The 21765-nt window shown below is 48.9% G+C and overlaps 2 protein-coding genes across 10 annotated transcripts; one reads left to right on the forward strand and one right to left on the reverse strand.

Annotated features, from left to right (window-relative positions):
- Positions 1 to 109: 109 nt before the first annotated feature.
- On the reverse strand, positions 110 to 15608 carry ZNF142 (zinc finger protein 142). The gene is made up of 8 exons (XM_081095425.1): positions 15295 to 15608; positions 11624 to 12223; positions 10441 to 10572; positions 8716 to 9540; positions 6827 to 7004; positions 2640 to 5535; positions 1914 to 2019; positions 110 to 981 (listed from the first exon to the last, which is right to left on the reverse strand). The coding sequence occupies exons 1-8, from the start codon at positions 15572 to 15574 to the stop codon at positions 512 to 514; spliced, it is 5487 nt and encodes a 1828-aa protein (XP_080951551.1). The 5' UTR covers positions 15575 to 15608; the 3' UTR covers positions 110 to 511.
- A 1623-nt stretch (positions 15609 to 17231) lies between these two features.
- Positions 17232 to 21548, forward strand: BCS1L (BCS1 homolog, ubiquinol-cytochrome c reductase complex chaperone). 9 transcript variants are annotated; one of them, XM_081095619.1, is made up of 9 exons: positions 17316 to 17365; positions 18541 to 18568; positions 18889 to 18909; positions 19001 to 19140; positions 19332 to 19526; positions 19792 to 19855; positions 20089 to 20258; positions 20714 to 20831; positions 20982 to 21288. In XM_081095619.1, the coding sequence occupies exons 4-9, from the start codon at positions 19041 to 19043 to the stop codon at positions 21229 to 21231; spliced, it is 897 nt and encodes a 298-aa protein (XP_080951745.1). In that variant the 5' UTR covers positions 17316 to 17365; positions 18541 to 18568; positions 18889 to 18909; positions 19001 to 19040; the 3' UTR covers positions 21232 to 21288. The 9 variants fall into 9 exon arrangements, with proteins under 9 accessions (XP_080951744.1, XP_080951738.1, XP_080951741.1 ...); XM_081095620.1 differs by having other exon boundaries at positions 17360 to 17422; XM_081095618.1 differs by lacking the exon at positions 18889 to 18909 and having other exon boundaries at positions 17232 to 17365; positions 19008 to 19140.
- Positions 21549 to 21765: the final 217 nt, after the last annotated feature.

Raw genomic sequence — 21765 nt, forward strand, 5'->3', positions numbered from 1 at the left:
CACTCACTCAGTGAAGATGGAAGGAGAAAAGGAGGCAGAGGTCTAAGAGGAGTTGGGGTAGATGGAGATGACAGACTGAAAATGTTAAAACAGGGACATGGACGAGTCTATAAGCTAATAAGCATTCTATTTAACATGCTTTACAGAGCGTTAGGCACAACAGCACATGCAGTTCAGTACAATTGTTTTAAAAGAAGCAAAGAGAAGATGGAATGGATGAAATCAGTATCTTATAGTCAGAGACTTTGGTAGAGTAATGGTGGAGAAACTAAGACCTCACAGGTTAAAAACACAGTGGTTCTCAACACAAAAATCAATCTATAGTTCATATCTCTCTTTTATGTAGCCATCAACATCGAAGTACTATAGCCGGAGTCCCAGGAGGGTTCCAGCCAACCTGACATCCCGAAGCCAGTCCTTCCTTACTCTCTGAGCTTCTCAGGCTAGCTCTGGTTCCAGTCTGCACATCTTGGACCACACTTTCTTCTTGTCTGGGAGGTGGGATGGGCTCTCAGCCCTCAGGTCCAGTTGGGGGAGCAGAAAGAGCAGGAGGACTGGGATCCTCTAACTGCACATCATGCAGGTGCACCGTGGGGGTGGTGGGGTCTTTGCCCACACCTTGGTTTGGGTCAGCCTGGTCAGGGTGGTGTCTGCGCACATGCTTGACAACCTGGAACTTCTGTTTGGCTTTGTAGCTGCAGAGACGGCAGAAGAAGGGGTGGCGGTCGGTGTGGGTGAGGGCATGATGGCGCAGGCCAGCAGCCCAGCGGAAAGCACGATGGCACACGTTACACACATAGGGTTTGGCCTCGCTGTGCTTGCGGAGGTGGGTGCGCAGCAGGAACCGTGTCTTGAAGGCCTTGCCACACTGCTCACACATGAAGGCCCGAGCTTCCCGGTGCCTGGTCTCCTGGTGCACCCGCAGGGCATCGGCTCGGTTGGTGCAGTACTCACATTCGGGACACTGATATGGCTTCAGTCCTATAGGACATGGCAAAGATAGGTAACAAATCACCACTGAAGAGGATGAAACAGGGTTCAGTGAACCATAAGAGTCACTGTGATCCTGGGACATAAAAAACTCAAAGCAGTAAGCTAATACCATATCATTGGAATATTCCAGTCTTGTCTGACATTTCTGTGCCCTTCTCCCAACACAGCCCCTTGTACACAATGGATGCTCAATAAGTGCTGATAATTAACTGGACCTCTAAATAGCCACCTGATAGCAATGGATACTCAGATATGATAGGGTTTCCAAATAGGAAATTCTAACCTTTTGGCCATGGAGTAGGTACTCATGGAAGTTGGGGATGCATTTAAATACAACTCCTTGTTCAATTCAAGAAGTCGAAAAAAATGGTTAAGAGGGAAGGGGATAGAAGTGAAAAAAGCAGCATTCATAGATGCAGAGGGCCTTGAAATGCATCTGCTCAATTCCTTTACATGAGGAGATCATACCCAATAATCCTAGGCATGTCACCATTAACCCTTTTCAGAGAACCTGTAGTTTGTGGACTCCATAACCAAGAGAAAAAAGGATAAGTTAAAACCTTCCCACTTTCTCCTCTTTACTCATGATAGTTCCCTCAGGTCTATAGGAACCAGGTAGACCTCCCTTAGTCACTCATGTTTGAGTTGGGGGGGTTCTCAACAGGACATGTGTGACCTGGTACCACAATCACCCAGGGAGCCTTTGAAAAGTATACATACCCAGGCTCTCAGGCTCACCTCTCTCCTGATTCTGGTAAGTCTTCAGTGGATTGGGAAGCTATTCTAGCCATCTGACCCACCCACCACCCCCAAGGTGAAAACTAATGTGCAGCCTGAATCAGTAAGAACCCAATCAGGGAGGCTGTGTGTGCCAGGGAATGGGGGAACCCATTGGGCTTGTCAAAACCATGCAGACTCACCTGTGTGCTTGGTCATGTGGTACTTGAGCTGGTTGACCCACTTGCACTTGTAGCCACAGTCAGGGCACAGATACTTCCGTTCTTCTTTATGAATCCGCATATGGTACTGAAGGAGGAAAGAGCAAAGAATATGCCCAGGAAATGTGGGTACTCAAGGATAAGGAAATAGGGGAAGGAGGCAGAAAGACTGTTGGCAGACAACCCTGTTCCCTGCTCCCATCCTATCTATACTCCTGTTACCAACCAGGTTCCCCAGTCTGGCCACTTTCACACCAACCTCACCCACTGGGCCTACTCCTAGATCTGCCCAGACTCTCAGCTCTGCCACTTTATTTCCTGCATCTTTGGGTGACCTAATCCCTAATTGTCATCTTAATAATCTGTAAAATAAGAAATAGGAAAAGTAACTATTATCTCATATTTTTTCAAGGATTAAAATTACATTGACCAGCATACAGTAAGTGCTCAATAAATGTTACCTGTAATTATCTAGGTTATCCCCAACCTATTGCATGCCTTTATCACACGACTAGCATGTATTATAGAATTTTATAACAACTCTATGAAGTATTATCCCATTTTTACAGATGAGGAATCTAAGGCTTGGAGAAATTAAGGGAATTGACAAAGGTCACAAAAATAATATTTGGTAGAGTCAGATTTAGAGAACCCAGGCAACTTAACTCCACAGACTGTACTCCTAGCCCCCTTTGTCCTTGGCCTTACCTTGAGGCGAGAGGGGTCAGCGCAGGCATAGGGACAGAGATGACAGTGGTAGGGCTTTTCCCCAGTATGAATGCGGCTGTGCCAGGTGATCTTCTGCCGGTTCTTGGTGCTGTAAGTACAGTCAGTACACTTGTAGAGCCGGGTGCCCCCATGCCCTTTCACATGGTGATCTAACACCAGCTGATGGCGGCATGTGAAGTCACAAAAGGGGCAGCGCAGAGGGGGCTGGCCAGCATCCCCATCTGAGGCTGCTGCTGAAGTCTCCTCATGCTGTTCCAAGTAGTGCTTCACCAGGCCCACCCGCTCCCGGGCAGCAAAGTCACAGAGCTGGCAGCGGTGGCTGAAATGCTGCTGCCTCCGGTGCTCATCCAGTGCTGGCCGGCTAGGAAAGGCCTGCTGGCAGGCCCCACACTCAAGCCGCGGGTGCTGTTTACAGGTGTGCCCTTGCAGTCTGGCAGGACTGGAGGATAGAAACCCACAGCGGGAGCAATGCAGAGGGCCCTCAGTGGCCTCCACAGGGGAGCCCAGGGCTGGGGGGGTAGGCTCCGGATGTCGGCGCAGAGCATGTTGCTTGAGTGCTGTCTCAGAGCTGAACTGAGCCTCACACTGGGGACAGGCAAAGGCTAGGGTGCCCTGGTGGCAGCTGTTCACATGGCGAGCGATGTCGTGGCGAAGGTAGCCACTATAGTCACAGAATTGGCAGAAGTGAGTGGGTGTTTTGTCGTGTACCCTCAGCCGGTGCAAGCGCAGTTTTGAGTTAGTACCAAATGTCTGAGGACAGGAACTGCAGGGGATGCGGCCAACACCTGTGTGTCGGGACTGGTGAGCCTCCAATCGGTACCGTCTAGTGGTGGAAAAGTCACAGAAAGGGCACTGATGTGGCTTCACTCCTTCGTGCTTGAGCCGCTGGTGCTGCTGTAAGCACCTGCTCTGTTTACAGACAAAGCCACAGTCGCCACACTGAAGAGGGGGGCGGGGGCCACGGGCTGGGGCCACAGTGGGGTGCCTCCGCTTTTGGTGGAGCTTCAGGGCAGCGGCAACAGGAGTGGTGAAGGAACAGAGGCCACAGTGCAACTCTCCAGATTGCTCGAGGGGGCAGCCCCTGGTCTGGTGAGTCCTCAGAGCCCGCTCCTGCTGGCAGCTAAAGGGACATGTGGGGCAGGAAAAGCGAGCCCCCTTCTGCTTTGGAACCAGAGCTGGGTCCCCATCACCAGGGCTACACTTAGTACTCCCACTGTTTAGGGGAATAGAGTCCCCAATGCTCAGTGGGGACACAATAGGTTGGGTCTGGGAGGCCCCTCGCTTTCCTGCTCCGCTTCGTACCCCCCGGCAGCCGTCAGCCACGTGGGAGGTAATGGAGGAGAGCCGAGAACAAAGGAACACACATGAGTTGCAGTGAAACTTGCCTTGTTCAAAGTGGAACTTCTCAGGGGCCTCTGGAGATGAGGAGTTTCCTGCAGGAAGTACTGCGGAGCCAGAGAGTATGGCCAGAGACTCCTTTATTTCTTCTGGTTCCCTAGGAAGCTCAGGAGCATCTTTTGGGAGCACCACCTCTACTTCTAATGGTGCAGGTGGGGGGTTCCCACCTTCTGCAGCCTCTGAGGTGTGGGTACCAGTGGGCAGAGGATGCAGAGGGATAGGTGAATCTGTTCTGGCCAATCCCTTGTTCTTTTTGAACAAAACAGGGCACTTTTTCAACAGGTGGGTGCTAAGGCCACGCTGTTGTTTGAAATTAGCCCCACACTCAGGGCACAGCAGGGGCTCTTGGCGGCCCTGGCACCCAGTCCTGGAGTGCAGACTCAGGGCCTTCTCCCGCCGGGTAATAAAAGGGCAGTGTGGGCAGCGGAAGGCCTGCCCTTCTCCCTGTATCACTACCATCTGAACCCGCCCCTCCAGTACCAGTGCCTCTGCCTGTTCTTTGTCCTGTCTCCTTAGGGCCTTGAGTAATGACTCTGACTCAGGCAACTGGGGCAGGAGTGCTGTCTCTGTGGGTGGAGTTGCCTTGAAGGTTCCCACCCAGCTGTTAGGGGATTCCTCTGAGGAAGGAGGATTTTTGGGGGGCTCAGGGACTGGCTTTTCCAGAATGGGCTCTTCTTCAGCACTCAAGCCAGAAGTGCCAGCACCTTCAAAGGTAGACAGCTCTGTCAAAGTCCCATCTGGCCCTTCTAGTCTCTGGGGCCCGAATTCCACAGGGGCTGTTTCAGTGATCTCTTCTAGAGGTGGCTCGACCACAGGTTCCAGCTCTACTCCCAGGGCCTCTAGGTGTAGTGTGCAGCTGCCTTCATCTACCTCCGCTGAACTGGGGCTGCCAACCAGGTCATCCCCTCGGGGAAGCTCACTGCCATCCTGTCTCTCGGCACTGGCCTCCTCACTGGCCTCTGGCAGCGTATGGTCCAAGCTGGGGTCTGCCACGCCCCCAGGGTTGTGGTCCTGCTCCACAGTCTGGGCTGACAGCTGGCCTGAGGACTCTGAGTCTGGCGGTGTCAGGCATTGCCTGGCCTCCTCTGGCTCCTGGCTGGCATAGCGGAGCTGCCAGACCTGGTCCCCAGGCACATAGCCATGGGCCTTGCGCTTGTGGAAGAAGAGGGTGGTGTTGCTGAAGGTGCGGTAGTCACAGAGGGCACAACAGAACTCACGGAGGCGGGTGTGTTTGCAGTTCTCATGGCTCAGCAGGGCCTGCTTGTGGCGACTCTGGTAGCTGCAGTAGCGACAGGGGTAGAGTGGGGCTGGCTTGCCAGGATGGTGCTGGGATGCCATGTGCTTCTGCAGCTCATACTTCCGCTTGCAAGCAAAGGCACACACCTCACACATCAGGGACTTGCCCTGGTGTCTCAGCTTGTGGCTGCTCAGCTGATCAGCCCGGTGGCAGCGATAGGAGCACTGATTGCACTGGTATCTGATGAGGAGGGGTGAAGAGGGCATTGGGGGGGAGAGGAGAAGCAAAATCACAACCATAAATTAATCATAACAACTAAAAGTCACTACTTACTATGGGGCAGGCTTTACACTCAGTATTGTACATATACCATATAAGCCAATGTTCTTTCCCACTACCCTATGAAACTGGGATCCATTTTATAAGTGAGGAGACTAAAGCATAGAAGTTATAACTTGCCTGAAGTTACAGAGTGAAGGGCAGAGACAATCTAGCTTCAGGGCTTTTGTTCTAGCCCCTACTCTATATCGCTCCCTAAAGGGAAGACATGACTTCTACGGAGCTGACATGCCCACAGATCCACAGGGCAGGCTTCTGTGTCTAGTTCTCATTCTCCCATGGAGGCATGAAAGTTAAGGAGATCCAATAAGCAGTACTGTAATATTAAAGGAAAACTGTTCCAGTCACTTAAAAGTACTTGTTAATTACTGCTTTTTACAGTTATGACAACTATTTCTTTCTATGCAAATAAATCAAGCAACCAAATATCTGTAGCTATGGAAATGTCTGACTAGAAATATTTACATTGGATTCTGAATACAAAATGTCCCTGTGGTAGAAATCTTACTTCTTATGCCTGGTGCAGTATAATTCCCAAGTGTACTCTCTACCAGAAAAAAAACTAATAAAAAATGAAAAAGAAAAAGAAAAAAAAGAAAGCTAAGGAGAAACTCCCCACCAGCTGTGCCCAGAGATCAAAGGGGAAGTGATCAGGTTTGGGGCCACAGTGTAGTCTGCTTTCCCAGGACTGGTCTCTGAGAACTCAAGCGACACCTTAGTGTCTAGACCTATACTCTGAGTCTATACTCCCTTTTTTTTTTTTTTTTAATATATTTTATTGATTTTCTACAGAGAGGAAGGGAGAGAGATAGAGAGTTAGAAACATCGATGAGAGAGAAACATCGATCAGCTGCCTCCTGCACATCTCCCACTGGGGATATGCCCGCAACCCAGGTACATGCCCTTGACCGGAATCGAACCTGGGACCTTTCAGTCCGCAGGCCGACGCTCTATCCACTGAGCCAAACCGGTTTCGGCTATACTCCCTTTTCTGAGCCCAGAGACCTCTCACCATGCAGACGGGGCCACAGGCACAGAGGCGAGCTATAGGCAACGGAGCTGAGATGATAGGAGCACAGAGGGGCACTATGAGGATTCTACCCGGGGCCAGAAGAGCATGGGGCCACAGCTGAATTCAAGAGGAGGCTAACTTAGCCTACGGTTCTTGGGATAGGGATGCGTACGCTCATACCTGAGGTCCCCTAAATGTTTTCGCATGTGCACACTGAGGTAGTGCTTCCACTTGGTGACATAGCCACACTCAGTGCACATGTAATCCTTGGTGTTAGAGTGGGTCAGCATGTGCTTGGATAGGTAGCTCACATCTCGGCATGTGAAGTCGCACAGCTCACACTTGTGAGGTTTCTCGCCTTATGTACGGGTGGGGTGAGAAGGGAGAGAACACAGGTCACACACAGATCAAGTAAGCAGGCAGATCATTTTCCCCAGCAAGTTTGTCTTGATGCCAGGCGGGAGCAAAAGCTCCGCAGCCCTCTCAGACAATTCCTCCTTGGCTCCAACACCAATGACGATGGGAAGAAAATGAAGACTGGGCTTTGCAAAACTAGCTTTAAGGTTCCTCCTGATTATACAGCTTAGCACTAACAGCCAACTGCTCCACTTAGCCCAATTCCTTTCAGTTTTGTGGACGAGAATGAGAAAAAAATTAGGCAAAACAACTTAGTGGTTAAGGAGTCCATGGTGGTTAAGGAATAACAAAGATATTAATAGTCAACATGTATATAGTGCTCACTCTGTGCCAGACACCTTTCTGAGCACTTTATAAAAATGCCTCCCCTCACTTCATCCTCATAACAGCCCTATGAGGCAGGTGCTATGACTATCCCATTTTACAGGAATGAGCTGAGGCACAGAGACATCACAGAGCTATTAAGTGGTGGCTCAAATCCCAGCTTACTACTACATGGCCGTGGGCAGGTCATTTAACCTCTTTAAGTCTCAGTTTTCTTGTTTCCAAAAAGAGGGCAACTAAAATACTGACCTCACATGGTTGATATGAAGATTACATGAGATGTCCCAAAGTCTTCAGTGGCATCTAGTGGGAACTAGAGGGCAAACTGTCCCTGGAGTTGGTCAGGACATGGCACTAAAAAGCTGGGGGCCATATTTCTTCAGGACCCATTATTATTATCCCTGCCTACGCTCAGCCCCTTTCCCTATTGTGAAAGGCAAGCCACACAGTGCTCTGGCTCTGTTACTAGCTGTATGATTCTGAAACAGGCCATTTCAATTTTCAGAGTTTCTCCTCTTTATCTGCCTTCTTTATAGGATTCTTACTACGGATTGAAAGAGATTATATATATATATGAAAGAACGCTGTACACTATAAAGCACTATGTATTTATAAGGTTTCAGAAAAGGCCTCATAAAAATGAGATTTTGTGACTAAAACATGTATCAATGGGAACAATGGCTTTGTCCCGAGCTGCCTAACAACTGTCCTTTCAAACTAAACAATCTTCAATGAGATTTTTAAATGTCTTATCAACCCACTATACTTACACAGAGATCACAAAAGTGATGTCGCTATAGCAGGAAGCCTGGTTTGGTTGTCACTTAAAGCATCAGTAATGCTGGTAACTAATTAAAAATCTGACTTGAAATATCTGCAACTTCCAAGTCACCAAATGGGCTTGTGTTTCAGTGTGACAGCTGCCAAAGCTATAATGTGTATGGACGGCTCAGACCCCTTGCCCCATCTCATAGCACATCTCAAAACTTGAACAGCAAAGGAAGGTTATCTGTCCTGATCTGAGTTTCTTCATTTTTAAGAGGCTGGGCGTTGACCCACCCAAGGCTGACTAGGGGTGGGCAGAACTGGGCAGGGCCTTATGGGTAAAACACAACAGCACAGGCTCTGAATCAGGCTGCTTGGACTCAAATCCTAGTCTGACCACTTTTCTAGCTGAGTAACACTCAACTTAAGGCTCATAAATTCCAAATACCAGATTTATCTCTAGGAATACTAGGTCAAACGAGACAGCGAATGCAAAGCCCTTCATGTGTGGATGTGCCCTCATCATCACCATTATACAACTGTAAGGAAGGAAGTCACCTCACCTGTATGCAGCAGCATGTGGCGGATGAGCACCCTCTTGTGGGCAGTGGCAAAGCTGCATTCGGGGCACTGGTGGATCTTCTCATGAGCATGCATCTTGCCCACATGATCCTGATAGGCCACCGGGTTGAAGGTGGCGAACGGACAGAAGGAGCAGCGCAGCTCCTCACTGCCAGGGTGGCCCTGCTTCTTGTGTTTGCGGAACAGGTGCTTGTTGGAGCAGGCGAAGTCACAGTGGGGGCAGTGGAAGGCATAGTGGCTCTTGTGGTGGGCCTCCATGGCTTCAGCTGTGGCGAAGAGCATGGGACACGAGTGGTGGCGGCACTCCACAGCTCGCATGCCATGTGTCTCCTTCAGGTGCTTCATGAAGGCCTTGCGGTCAGGCGCTGCATAGCTGCAGCCCTCCTGAAAGCAGCCAAGGGGCAGTGGCTCTGTTGCCGCTGCGGCTGTGTGGCTCTTGAGGTGCTCCTTAAGGGCCTGGCTAAGGCGGAATTCTTCCCGGCAGACAGGACAGGCGTAGGTGTCTGAGTAGAAGTTGGAAATATCCTCGTGCATGCTGGCCATATGGCGGTTGAGTGCGTTCCTCTCCACTGCACTGTAGTTGCACAGTGGGCAGCAGTGGGCCTTCTGGCCCAGCTCCCGCAGCAGATGGGTCTTGAGCTTGCTCTTACTGGTGAAGAACTTCTGGCAGTTGGGGCACTGGAGGCTGGGGTCTGGGAAGTGGAGATGTAGGTGCTCTACCAGATGGGTCCGCTTCTTAAAGCAGCGCTTGCATTCTGGACACATGTGGGTCTTGAAGAGGGACTCGGTGCCAGGAGCCACATCCCCTGTGACAAGGAGAGGAAGAGAGGGTTGAGAATTAGATTCTTCGCTAGGCCTGGGGCTGGCCAGATAATGGGAGACCCACAATTTGCCCAGACACAAACAGTATATGGCTTTTCCCTTCCTCTTTTTTTAAAAAATATATATTGTATTGATTTTTTTACAGAGAGGAAGGGAGAGAGATAGAGAGTTAGAAACATCGATGAGGGAGAAACATCGATCAGCTGCCTCCTGCACATCTCCTACTGGGGATGTGCCCACAACCCAGGTACATGCCCTTGACCGGAATCGAAACTGGGACCCTTCAGTCCACAGGCTGACGCTCTATCCACTGAGCCAAACCGGTTTCAGCTTCCCTTCCTCTTTAGGAAACTAACAATAGCATCTCAAATACTGTGGTCTCAAAGAAGAGACAAGAAATGCAAGTATTTAGATAAACAAAATCACAAGAATTCAGATCTTGCTGTGGCCTGTTTGAAGTGCTTTTCCCGGCCACCCATTCACTATTCCTGAGCCTCTGTTTAGAGTTGCTCAAAAGAACAATCTAGATGGAACATTCTTGTTCTTCCTGCCCAGGTTCATGGGGGCAGACAGAAGGATCAGCAAAGTTGGTTGGAAGGAAAATAACTACATATGGAATGAGCAGAAGAAGGTAAAGTATTCCAACTTCCAAACATGGGCTCGTGAGGTCTAGCTTACGGGGAGCTGGTAATAATCAATTTATTCCTATATACCCGAGAGTTAACATTTATCACTTTCCCACTAGACATGCCAAAGTGGACTGTTAAGAATGAAAGCATTTGAACCAAAGCTCAGAAAAACAAACCTAGAACCTTTCAATGCCAGGCTCCCCACAATCCATTCCTCCCTACCCCCAAGAAATTCAAACCTAATCATAGCCTTACCTTCCAATTGCTGAGCCCCCTGGCCTTTCTCCAGGGCTTTCTGGGAGTCCTTCAGGGTGCCATTCTCTTCCTCAATGTTTTCCTCTTCAGCTTCCTCTGAAGGCTCTCCCTCTCCTGGGGGCAGTTGGGGAGCTGGAGACACATAAAATTTGATGAAATCTACAGGCAATGACAGCACTGATTGCTTATACTTCTCCTCTTACTGGCTGACAGAATCACCTCTACCCCATTTAGCATAAGGGAATCTTGGGTTTCTATGGGAAGACCAGGAGTGAAGCCATCGGTAATGCTCTAGCCCAAAGTAAATCACTCCTCAGATAACACCATCCTCAGATCCCTCGAAGGTAAGAGCTAGGAGGTCATTGGAGTTGGGGTAGGGGACTGAGAGGTAGAGAACGGGTGGACTGCACTTGCCTGGCTCAGGTCCCAGGGCTAACGGCTGCTGGCTCAGTGCAGGTGAACATACCCTGACCTCTCTAAACTGTTCTACTGATAAACCCAACTCAGCAATTCAGGTCACACCCTGTCCCCTCAAATCTCTCCCTTCCATTCCTCAATAGAGGCAGCTTCCTTGGTAAGGCAAAGACTTACAACTGTTTTCCGGGGGGGGGGGGGGGGGGGGAGGGGACGGGGGGGACGGGTCTTCTCTTTGGGAGCAGAGCACAAATAAGTCTTAGCAAGCCAAATTCTCTCAGAATCTTGGCCTCTCCTGGCCTGATTTCTCTATTTCCTGATGCTCCTCTACTCAACCAATGCACGTTTTTTTTTTTTTTCTTTTGACACCAAGATGAGTCTGAATCAGTGAAGCACCACCCTCCTTGAAGATTTCTCCTACCTAATCCCACTTGCTCTAAAATGGAATCAAAAGGCATTCTACCGGAGGCTATGGGCATTTTAGCTTTTGCTCTCTGAAAGTTTTGAAATGGATCAGAAGAGAATGTTGGTTAAGTAACCTCAAGACCACAGTATAGCTGAAGCCCAATTCACTCACTGACATAGACAAAGACTGTCTCTATGTTCCATATATTCTGACTGGTCCAAGCTTTCTGGATGCCTTCTCATGTTAGTCAGTTCTGTCTTTCTGAGTCACTTACTCTGGATTCTCTTGTATCAGACATATATCCATGGCACTAGATACACCTGCCTCTCCAGGTGGCATACTGCTGGGTCCCTGGCCTCATACCTGGCAGCAGCTCCTTGGATGAAAGATCCTTAACGGCCGACAGTTCTCCCTGTGTCCTGGCCCCATGGCTGCGTCGATGCTGCCGGAAGAGTTTGACGTTGGAGCCCATGAAGCTGCAATGGTTGCAGTGGAAAGGGTAATGGGCCTGTCGGTGCAGCTCCATGCCCTGCTGGCTCCCAAAGAGCAGGGGGCAGCCCCGGAAAGAACAGGGCACAGGAACCACTCTGTGGGTCTGCCTCAGGTGGTGCTGCAGACCCTTACGATCTTCAGCAGAGAACACACAGCCAGACTCTGGGCAGGAGAAGGTGTTGGGAGGGCCCCGGTGAATCTTGAAGTGGCTCTTCAGGGCCTGGGGTTGGGCAAACTCCTGTCTACACACAGGGCATGGCAGGGGGCTATTGGGGGGGCTCTGGCCCTGCACAGGGCCAGGGAGAGTGAGGTTGTTGGGAGACAGCTCTACAGAGCATGGGGGGCTAGAGAGGCCCTGTACAGGCTGTATAAGGGTCTCAGTGCACTGGTGCAGGGCCAGCAGAGTGGGCTCTGCGAAGCTCTGCTCACAGCGCTCACAGAAGTACAACTCCACCACCTTTACCAGGACACCTGCAGGCAGAGGACCAACAGAGAAAGGCACAGAATCAGATAGAATGAGCCTCATAGGAGTTAGTTACCAGCAGAAAATATAGGTGAATCTTTTTATTTTTAAATATATTTTATTGATTTTTTTTACAGAGAGGAAGGGAGAGGGATAGTTAGAAACATCGATGAGAGAGAAACGTCGATCAGCTGCCTCCTGCACACCCCCTACTGGGGATGTGCACACAACCAAGGTACATGCCCTTGACCGAAATCGAACCTGGGATCCTTCAGTCCGCAGGCCGACGCTCTATCCACTGAGCCAAATAGGTTAGGGCGGTCAATCTTTTAATATTCATGGAATGGAGGTGTTCTTTAAGACTGGTTTGCACCTGGACTGTAAGCTCTATGAGGGCAGGGACAATCTATCTTGCACATGGGTTGGATTCCTATTATCTAGCCAACACTTGGCACAAAGTAGGCACTTAATAAATATTTGTTAAATGAATGTAACAAGCATTATCAAATACAGAAAGCATTAAGAAAAATCAATATATTTTGCCCAAATAAAATATTAGGCTCTGGCCAGTGTTGATCAGTGGTTAGAGCACTGGCCTGCTCACTGAAGGGTCACGGGTTCGATTCCTGGTAGAGGATGCGTACCTGGGTTTGCAGGTTCACTCCCCACCACCAGTCAGGCTGTGTGCAGTAGACAACCAGTCATTGTGTTTCTCCCACATCGATGTTTCTCTCTCTCTCCCTCTCCCTCCCTCCTTTCCACTGCAATGAAAAGAATATCCTCTGGTGAGGATTAACAATAACAAAATTAGAAACTTCCAAAAACAAGAAAACAACAATATGGAGGTAATGTCTGCAATATAAATGACAAAGTATTACTTCCATATTCTGTAAAGAGATTTTCCTAAGCATGGTAATTCATAAAATGGAGAACATCCTATTGAAAAAAGCCAAATCATGTTCATAATAATCACTGCCATTTCTTAAGCAGTGGGCAGGGCCTTGATAAAGAAAGGCTTACGAAATACTCTCTTGGTCCTCCAACTGCCCAATGAGCAGAGGGACCTGGGATTCTGCAAGGTTAATGCCACCATGTTTGTTAACGTTGGAGCCATGACTCAAGCCCAGGTTTGCCTCACATTTATTCTGGTGATCATTTTTTTCTTTATTATATTTTTGTTGAAATAAAAAGTTAGTGCAACAGTTCAAATGATACAGAGATATATATATTTTTTAAAACCCACCTCACACAGTTTGGTCTATATCCTTTCAGGTCTTTCTGGGTCATTTTTCTGCAATTTGATCATTTTTTTCCTTTGCTATATATCAAATATATTTTTCTCTATGAGTACATTTAGATCTACCTCATATTTTTTGTCCAGTTCATAAAGCTTCAGAGCATGGATAAATCAAAATGAGATTTTGCCCTCACTGATGAACATTTAGGTTGTTTCTAACCATTACAAATAAAGCTAGCTTACACATCCTTATCCCTATATCCTTGTATGCCTGTGTGAGTCTTTCTATAGGACAGATCCTGACAAGTGGAATTACGGCGTCAGAGTACACATATTTTAAATTTTGTTATGTAGATAAGCTGACCTTCAAAAGATTAGCTAATTTATACTTTCCATAAGCTATAAAAGTGTCTGTCTTCCCCACAGCCTCACTAACACTAGGTATTATAAAAATGTTGAACTTCTGCCAAAATCAAGAAACAAAAATGGCATCTCATAGTTATTTTTAACTGGAATTTATTTTTCTATTAGTGAGATTAAGCATCTTTATGGTTATTGACTATTTTTATTTCTTTAGTGAATTTCATGTAGATTTCTTTCTCCCTTTGTTTCTTTTTCTTATAGTGGAGCTCTTTAAATTTTAAAGATATTAACTCTTTCTCATACATTGCAAATGTTTTTCCCAGGTTTTTTTAAAAAAAAAAAAATTTTTTTATTGATTTTTTACAGAGAGGAAGGGAAAGGAATAGAGGGTTAGAAACATCAATGAGAGAGAAACATCCATCAGCTGCCTCCTGCACACCCCCTACTGGGGATGCGCCTGCAACCAAGGTAATGCCCTTGACTGGAATCAAACCCGGGACTTTTCAGTCCACAGGCCGATGCTCTATCCCCTGAGCCAAACCAGTTAGGGCTCCCAGGTTTGTTTTTTATTATTTTTTTTCACCACAAAGAAGTTTAGAAATATTACATGACCAAATTAGTTAATCTTTTCCAGAATTTTTTATACCCATCAAAGGAAGTTGTGACAACTATAGATGAGGATGGCAGTTAAAAGACAGGAAAGTTGCCCTGGCCAATCTGGCTCAGTAGATAGAGCATTGGCCTGTGGACTGAAGGGTCCTGAGTTCAATTCTGGCCAAGGACACGTGCCCAGGTTGCAGGCTCAATTCCCAGTATGGAGTGTGCAGGAGGCAGCCAATCAATTATTCTCTTTCATCATTGATGTTTCTATCTCTCATTCCCTCTCCTTTCCTCTCTGAAATCAATAAAAATATATTTTTAAAAAACAAAACTGTGAAGTTACTTAAAAAAGTTGTAGCTGCGGGAGGAATAAAAGGCAGAATCTTTCTTCCAGCATAAGTGTAAATGCTCAACTCTCAACCACATGCCTTCGATGAGTTAAGTATGTTATACACAAGAAACAGGGGGTGGGAAATACCATATTACCTCTGAGAAGCCCTGCCAAGCTTGGGTGGTGGAGAGACTGGGACTTTTGCCTAATCCCTGGCTGCAGTTCCTGGGAAATAGTCCCCAAGGACTATTGGAGTGAGGATTGGGCAGAGGTATCAGAAAGGTCTTCCCTCTGGATTACTGCCCAGCATACACGATGCCCTTGCAGTGAAAGGCTGCCAAGATCTTGGTACAAGGTTGTGCACCACCTTGTCAGCCAACAATCAACATTTACCAGCTCCAAATCAAATTACATCTCTCAGTATAAAAATAGGATGCTGTCTTGTGTTCTCATCCTACTTATACTACTATATACGAGGATCAAAAATAGCACAGACAAAACCTCAGGGCTGTTTGTCCCACTGGCCTGCTAAGCAACTGTGTTCATACCTGGGGTCTCTCCAGGAGCACCTGAGGACAGGTTACCAGGTACTGCTTCTACAATGATCTCCATGTTCCCTGTGTCCTCTTCAGTTGTTGTGGCCTCTACCAGCAGGCAGCCTGGATCAGCAGGCAAAGGTGTGGGGTTCCCAGATGTACAGGGGCTCTGGACCGGCTCCAGGATTCCAGGGTTAGAGAGCGGCGGGGGGATGAGCATTAGCTCAGAGCACAGTCCATCCATCTCCGCAGTGCTGTTGGCTGGCTGTGAGTCCAACACAGGGTCTGTCATCACCACCAACTTGTGTGCTGTGGTCTCTTAAGTGCTGATAAACCAACGAGAAAAGAAACCAAACAAAATATAGTTAGATCTCTCACTTTCTTCCCAGTTAGTGTGGGTGCACAACCTATTGCCTGCCCACTCAGTCATTTCCTTGCATGGCAGCATGCCACAACTAGTTAACCTAGAAGTTTTCTTTTTATTTATTTATAAAGTATATTTTTATTGATTTCAGAGAGGAAGGAAGAGGGAGATGCAAACATCAATGATGAGAGAGAAGCATTGATCGGCTGCCTCCTGCACGCCCCCTACTGGGGATTGAGCCCCAAACCTGGCACATGCACTTGACTGGATTTGAACCCGGGACCCTTCAGTTCACAGGCTCTATCCACTGAGCCAAACGGGTTAGGGCTAGAAGTCTTCTTTTTGTAACAATGTCTGGAACAAAAAGTATAAAAATTATAATAGGGGCCAATATTAGGAGACAACAAGCACATTTTGGCCAATATGCTAAAGACTTCAGATTGTTTCACCCCTTCGGGTTTGAGGGAAGCGCCGCTCGGTCAAATCATTAAGTGATTTGGGTCTGTTTTCCTATCTGCAACAAAATTGGGTGGGGTCAAGGGATCTCAGAGATAACTTTCCCTTTTAACGTTTTATGACCTTACTATTCCTTAGCATGGGCATATGGCCCTTCCTTCATGGCCTGGCCCCTGCTGACCTCTCCAGACTCGTCTTCCACTTCTCCCCTCCACAGATGTCTGAACCCATCACTCCAATGATGTGCCATTCCCCGGACTCACCACATTCTCTTCTGCTTCCAGACTCTCACACATGCAGGCGACTGTCTCTGTCTTTCTCCTCCATGGACCTTCCCCATCTTTCTTGTCTGGCTAACCAACTCCTAACTATTCTTTAATAATACACACACATATCACTTCCATTATGAAGGCTTCCTGACAGATGAAGGCAGAGAGCAGGCCTCGGGAATGAATGAAACCTGGCCCAGGTACTAAAGCGCCCAGTTTCCACCTGCCTGTGGGCTCGGATTCACCGCGTGGATTTGGGCAGATATAGTGACCTCGCTTCTCTGGGCCTCAGCTTTCTTATCTGTGAAGTGGAGGCAATGACAGTGTCCACCTCGTTGGGCCGGAACGGGAATCACAAGAGCCAGAGAATGGCAAGGCCGACTTGTAACCTGCAAGGCTAGGGACGTGGAATCGTCATGATTATGGCCCTGAGGAGAGGTAGCGGGTAAGCGGGCGAGGTTCAGGGCCGTGACGCGAGTGAGGCACCGGGCGGCTATGTGATGCTCCTGAGCCCCGCTAATCGCCGTGCTCATCACCTGTTCCCGAGGGGTCTGACCTCCCAGGCCCACCCCCGCCCTGGAGCACGAGGAACTTCTGCGTCCAGCCCGCTCCATCCGCACTCACTACTCGTTCCCGCCCCGCAGCCGCTCACTCACCTCCCGGCAGGGCCGGCGGGAGCCGCATCTCTATGGTAGACCAGAAGCTGGAGTCGCCTCCCGCCCAGCGGAACTCTAGGGCTTCGGGGCGTATGGAGGCCACTCTCTCTTCCCTTTTGGCGGCGGGAGGAGTACTCTATGGTTTTCTCTAGCGTCCCCGCCCCCGTCCCCCGTCAGGAAGCCCGAGGCACCATCGAGAGCGGTGGAGCAGAGCGGCCGGGCCTTCCCGGTGGGCGTGGCGGGAAGTAGATGGAAGGCTCGGGGGTGGGGCCGAGCGGCGCTTCCCTCAAACCCGAAGGGGTGAAACCATTGAGAGGGCGGGCCAGAGAGTCATGCGGGTAAGGTGATGGAGTGACGGGTTACCCCCAACCTCGCAGCTGGAGGCGCGAGCTGGGGTGCGGAGAGGGTGCGGGCGGGGGCGTCCGCCCGGGGCCCGGGGCGGGAAGGGCTTTGTCTGTGGCTTCCATGCGTAGGTGCTTTGGAATTCTGCATCCAACTCTGAACCTCCCCGGAGGTCACTGCTGTCAGTGCTTCGCCCCGCGTGCCAGGCGCAGAGCGAAGTGGAAGGGGCGGGGGAAACGTACTAGAAACCGACTGGCTTCTTACCCCTCGGGATCTTACAGTCTAGAATTAGACCCGGTCACGTTTGATGGTGGAGAATTGTGAAAAATCTCTATGGAGGAAGTAGCAAATGGGCGGGACTTCAATTGGAGAGAATACATTAGAATGGGCTCCTGAGTCGACAGAACCGCTGAGCCAGGAGGTGGGAGGTGGTTTATTTATTTGTTCAACAGGTAGTTTTAGGAGCTATTCCATGAGGGGTAAGTGGAGGGCTTTGAGTACCAGGCAGAGGAGTTTTTACCTAATTCAGGGACCTGTTGAGAGATGTTGGGAGTAGGGAAAGAAATATGATTGAAGCCGATCTTTAGGAAGAAAGAACTGGACCCCTGTGTACCAGTTTGGTGAAGCAGAGATGGAGAACTCCCCATCAAGATACCATTTCAAGAACTAAAATTTTTTAATACCTCAGGTGGGAGATATTAAAGGGCTAAGCAGGACATTGGGAATTGAGCATGTAAAGGAGAGGATATTTGAAGGACATTACTCATTGTAACAAGGCATGGTGGTTACTGACAAGTCAATGGAAGAGATTGGCTTCATCCCTGCTGATTCTGGCCAGTGGGTCCCTTTCTATCTCAACTGGTCCCAGGGACCACAAAAATTCTGTCCATTATCCTGTTGTGAAGGCAGTTACATTGTTCTCTTAGGATTCTCCAGACAGTCCTTTGGTAGGAAACTGAAGTATGAACAGGATAATGAAATGGGAAAAGGGGCCTGGAGTCTCAGCCCTTGCATTCCAACACCACCAACTCACAAGGGGAGGACGTTGACGTGCACAGTGGCTGACCTGCCTTTCCTGTTCCCAGCTTCTGCAGGAGGGAGGGATTGAGGAGTCCAGTTGCTTAACTAATCTTGTGTTTTTTTTCCCATTCCCACTGCTCCGCATCTCCAGGTTTGGAAATTGCCTCAGGGCCTATAAGGTTTGGTGTTTCCCTTTCAAGATGCCCCTTTCAGACTTTGTTCTGACCCTGAAGGACAATCCCTACTTTGGGGCTGGATTTGGGCTGGTGGGTGTGGGCACAGCCCTGGCCCTGGCCCGGAAGGGTGCCCAGCTGGGCCTGGTGGCATTCCGGCGCCATTACATGATCACACTGGAAGTCCCTGCTCGAGACAGGAGCTATGCCTGGTTGCTTAGCTGGCTCACCCGCCACAGTGCCCGTACTCAGCACCTCAGTGTCGAGACCTCGTACCTGCAGCATGAGAGTGGTCGCATCTCTACTAAGTTTGAATTTGTCCCCAGCCCTGGAAATCACTTTATTTGGTAAGGTTGGGAGCCAGGGAGCGCTCTGAGAATAGCAAAGGAGAATGAATTTGACCCATTAATTTACCCCAATGTGACCATTCTTATTCAGGTATCAGGGGAAATGGATCCGAGTGGAACGAAGCCGAGAGATGCAGATGATAGACCTGCAGACGGGCACTCCTTGGGAATCTGTCACCTTCACAGCTCTGGGCACTGACCGCAAGGTTTTCTTCAACATCTTGGAGGAAGGTGTGTGATGATGACACAGGCAGGCTCTATGGGGAGTTGCAGGGTTGGGAGCATTTGACATCAGAGGAAGGGAAGCTTGGAGGATCTGAGCCCATGGGATCAGAGGGCTGGGGTAAGCTGTTTTGGCATAGCTCTGCCTTAGTTGCACAGCAGAGAGGAATACTGGCTTTGTCTCATCTCCTCCCTCCCAGCTCGAGCACTAGCCTTGGAACAGGAAGAAGGGAAAACAGTGATGCACACAGCCGTGGGCTCTGAATGGCGCCCCTTTGGATATCCACGCCGGCGGCGGCCACTGAATTCTGTGGTTCTAGAACAGGGTCTTGCTGACCGAATTATCAAGGACATCCGGGAATTTATCGATAACCCCAAGTGGTACATTGACAGAGGTGAGAAGCAGCTGGGGTCTTGACCAGGCTGTTTTTGATGTGGTGGTAGAGCAGGAGGAAACAGGTTAGTCTCTGTGGCCAGATGGGGTGGACATACAGCACTAGCCCAATTCCCAGAAATGAAGGGGAAAAGAAAGTTGCCGACGGGGATGATTTCTTCTAATACCAAGGTCCTTGGAAACAGGGTTGGGAATGAATGCTGGTATCTGGGGCAGAGTACATGACTGACTTGAAGTCTTAATGATTATCCTGGCTGTATTCCCAGGCATTCCCTACAGACGTGGCTACCTCCTTTATGGGCCCCCTGGTTGTGGAAAGAGCAGTTTTATGTGAGTAGAGTTATTTCTCTTAACCCTCAATCTGGAGAAAAATTGGGTTGATGGAATTGGAAAGAGAAATAAATGTGGAGAACAGAAACCAGGATAAATGTAAGACATGTGGAACATTAGGGTGGGGTGGTGGAAGGGTTAGGCCTGACACACCTAGTATAGTGAGGAACGAGCAGTTGGGCCCAACGATGGATTCCCAGATTGCCAACCACCTGTCCTCCCATCCTCCATAGCACAGCCCTGGCTGGGGAGCTGGAGCACAGCATCTGCCTGCTGAGTCTCACAGACTCCAGCCTCTCTGATGACCGGCTCAACCACTTGCTGAGTGCGGCCCCACAGCAGAGCCTGGTGCTCCTAGAGGATGTGGATGCTGCTTTTCTCAGTCGAGACCTGGCTGTGCAGAGTAAGTGAAAGGAGTTGAGGAAAGAGGGGGGGGGGGAGGGTTTAAATGAGGAACAGTAGAAGAAAGAAACCCAGACGACTGAATGGAGGATGGCTGGGTTAGCAACAAGAGCCCAGAAGTAGCTCAGGTAAGTAGGGAATGTGGTGGGGGAATAAAAGAGCCAATTTTAACACATTGCAGACTGATCATAAGAATTCTCGTGTTTTCTGTTCTAAGGCTTGTGGCCAATCACAATATTAAAAAGACATTAGCTTGTAAGAACATGTAAAAACTTCAAAATACAATGGGTATTTAATTTTAAAGCGTGCCTTTAACATTTATGTGAAATGTTTTTTGTACTCGTTCAATAGAAACTTATCTGGCCACTGGGTAAAGCGAGCAATAAAACTACTGGCCCACAATGTGTTAAGTAGGACTATGACCAGCTATGCTTCTCTCTCTCTCCCTTCCTCTAGACCCAATAAAGTACCAAGGTCTAGGTCGCCTCACCTTCAGTGGACTGCTCAATGCCTTGGATGGTGTGGCTTCCACTGAGGCCCGCATTGTGTTCATGACCACCAACCATGTTGACAGGTAGGAAGGAGTGAGACACTCCGAGGCTGTGAGGCTAGACTTCACCAACTCTGTACCTTGGGAGAATCAGGAAGTTCAGTGGGAAGCATCATTTTGGGGGATACCCGTGGTACTACTACCCGTGACTCTGCTTTGCTGCCTTTTCCTTAGACTGGACCCTGCCCTGATACGCCCGGGGCGAGTAGACATGAAGGAGTACGTGGGCTACTGCTCGTACTGGCAGCTGACTCAGATGTTCCAGAGGTTCTATCCAGGCCAAGCACCTTCTTTGGCGGAGGCCTTCGCAGAATGTGTCCTTCAAACTACAACTCAGATTAGTCCTGCCCAGGTGCAGGGCTACTTCATGCTGTATAAAAATGACCCTACAGGGGCAATGCAAAATGTTGAGTCCCTGAGGTGACAACTGGGTTGTGCTCAGCTCCTCTCCTCTAGGGGATCAATAAACACCTGCCACACTACTCTGGTCTCTGATTTCCCTGTATTGGTACTTGAGTAAAAATCAGGGGCTGCGATCACAGGAGCCATTAAGCATCCACCTATACAAGTGTTAGCAGCACAGCCAAGGACAAAGGGGGAAGACAAGACACTATAGTAAACAAAAAAGTGCAGTCCTCCACCTAAAGGCATCTATATATGGTGTCCCCCCAAAATATATACACACACTTTGAATAATTATAAAGGCACTGTTTATTAAAATACATTTCATTATCAACATTGAGTTACCTGTTAAAGTGTGTATGTATTTTTTGAGGGACCCATACACATAAATAGTGGGTACACACACAGTGGGTTACAGGGCAGGGTGCTTCCTGCAGATTGCTTAAATGCTGGCATCCACTAGTTTTCCCTGAAACCCACCACACTAGCTGTGATGTCGGACCCCTTCTGACCTAGACCTGAATCTCATGGGATAACAGACCTCAGGGCAAAGCTG

This window comes from Myotis nattereri (genome assembly GCF_964212035.1).
Source record: "Myotis nattereri genome assembly, chromosome: 7".
In the NCBI taxonomy this organism is placed as follows: Eukaryota; Metazoa; Chordata; class Mammalia; order Chiroptera; family Vespertilionidae; genus Myotis; species Myotis nattereri.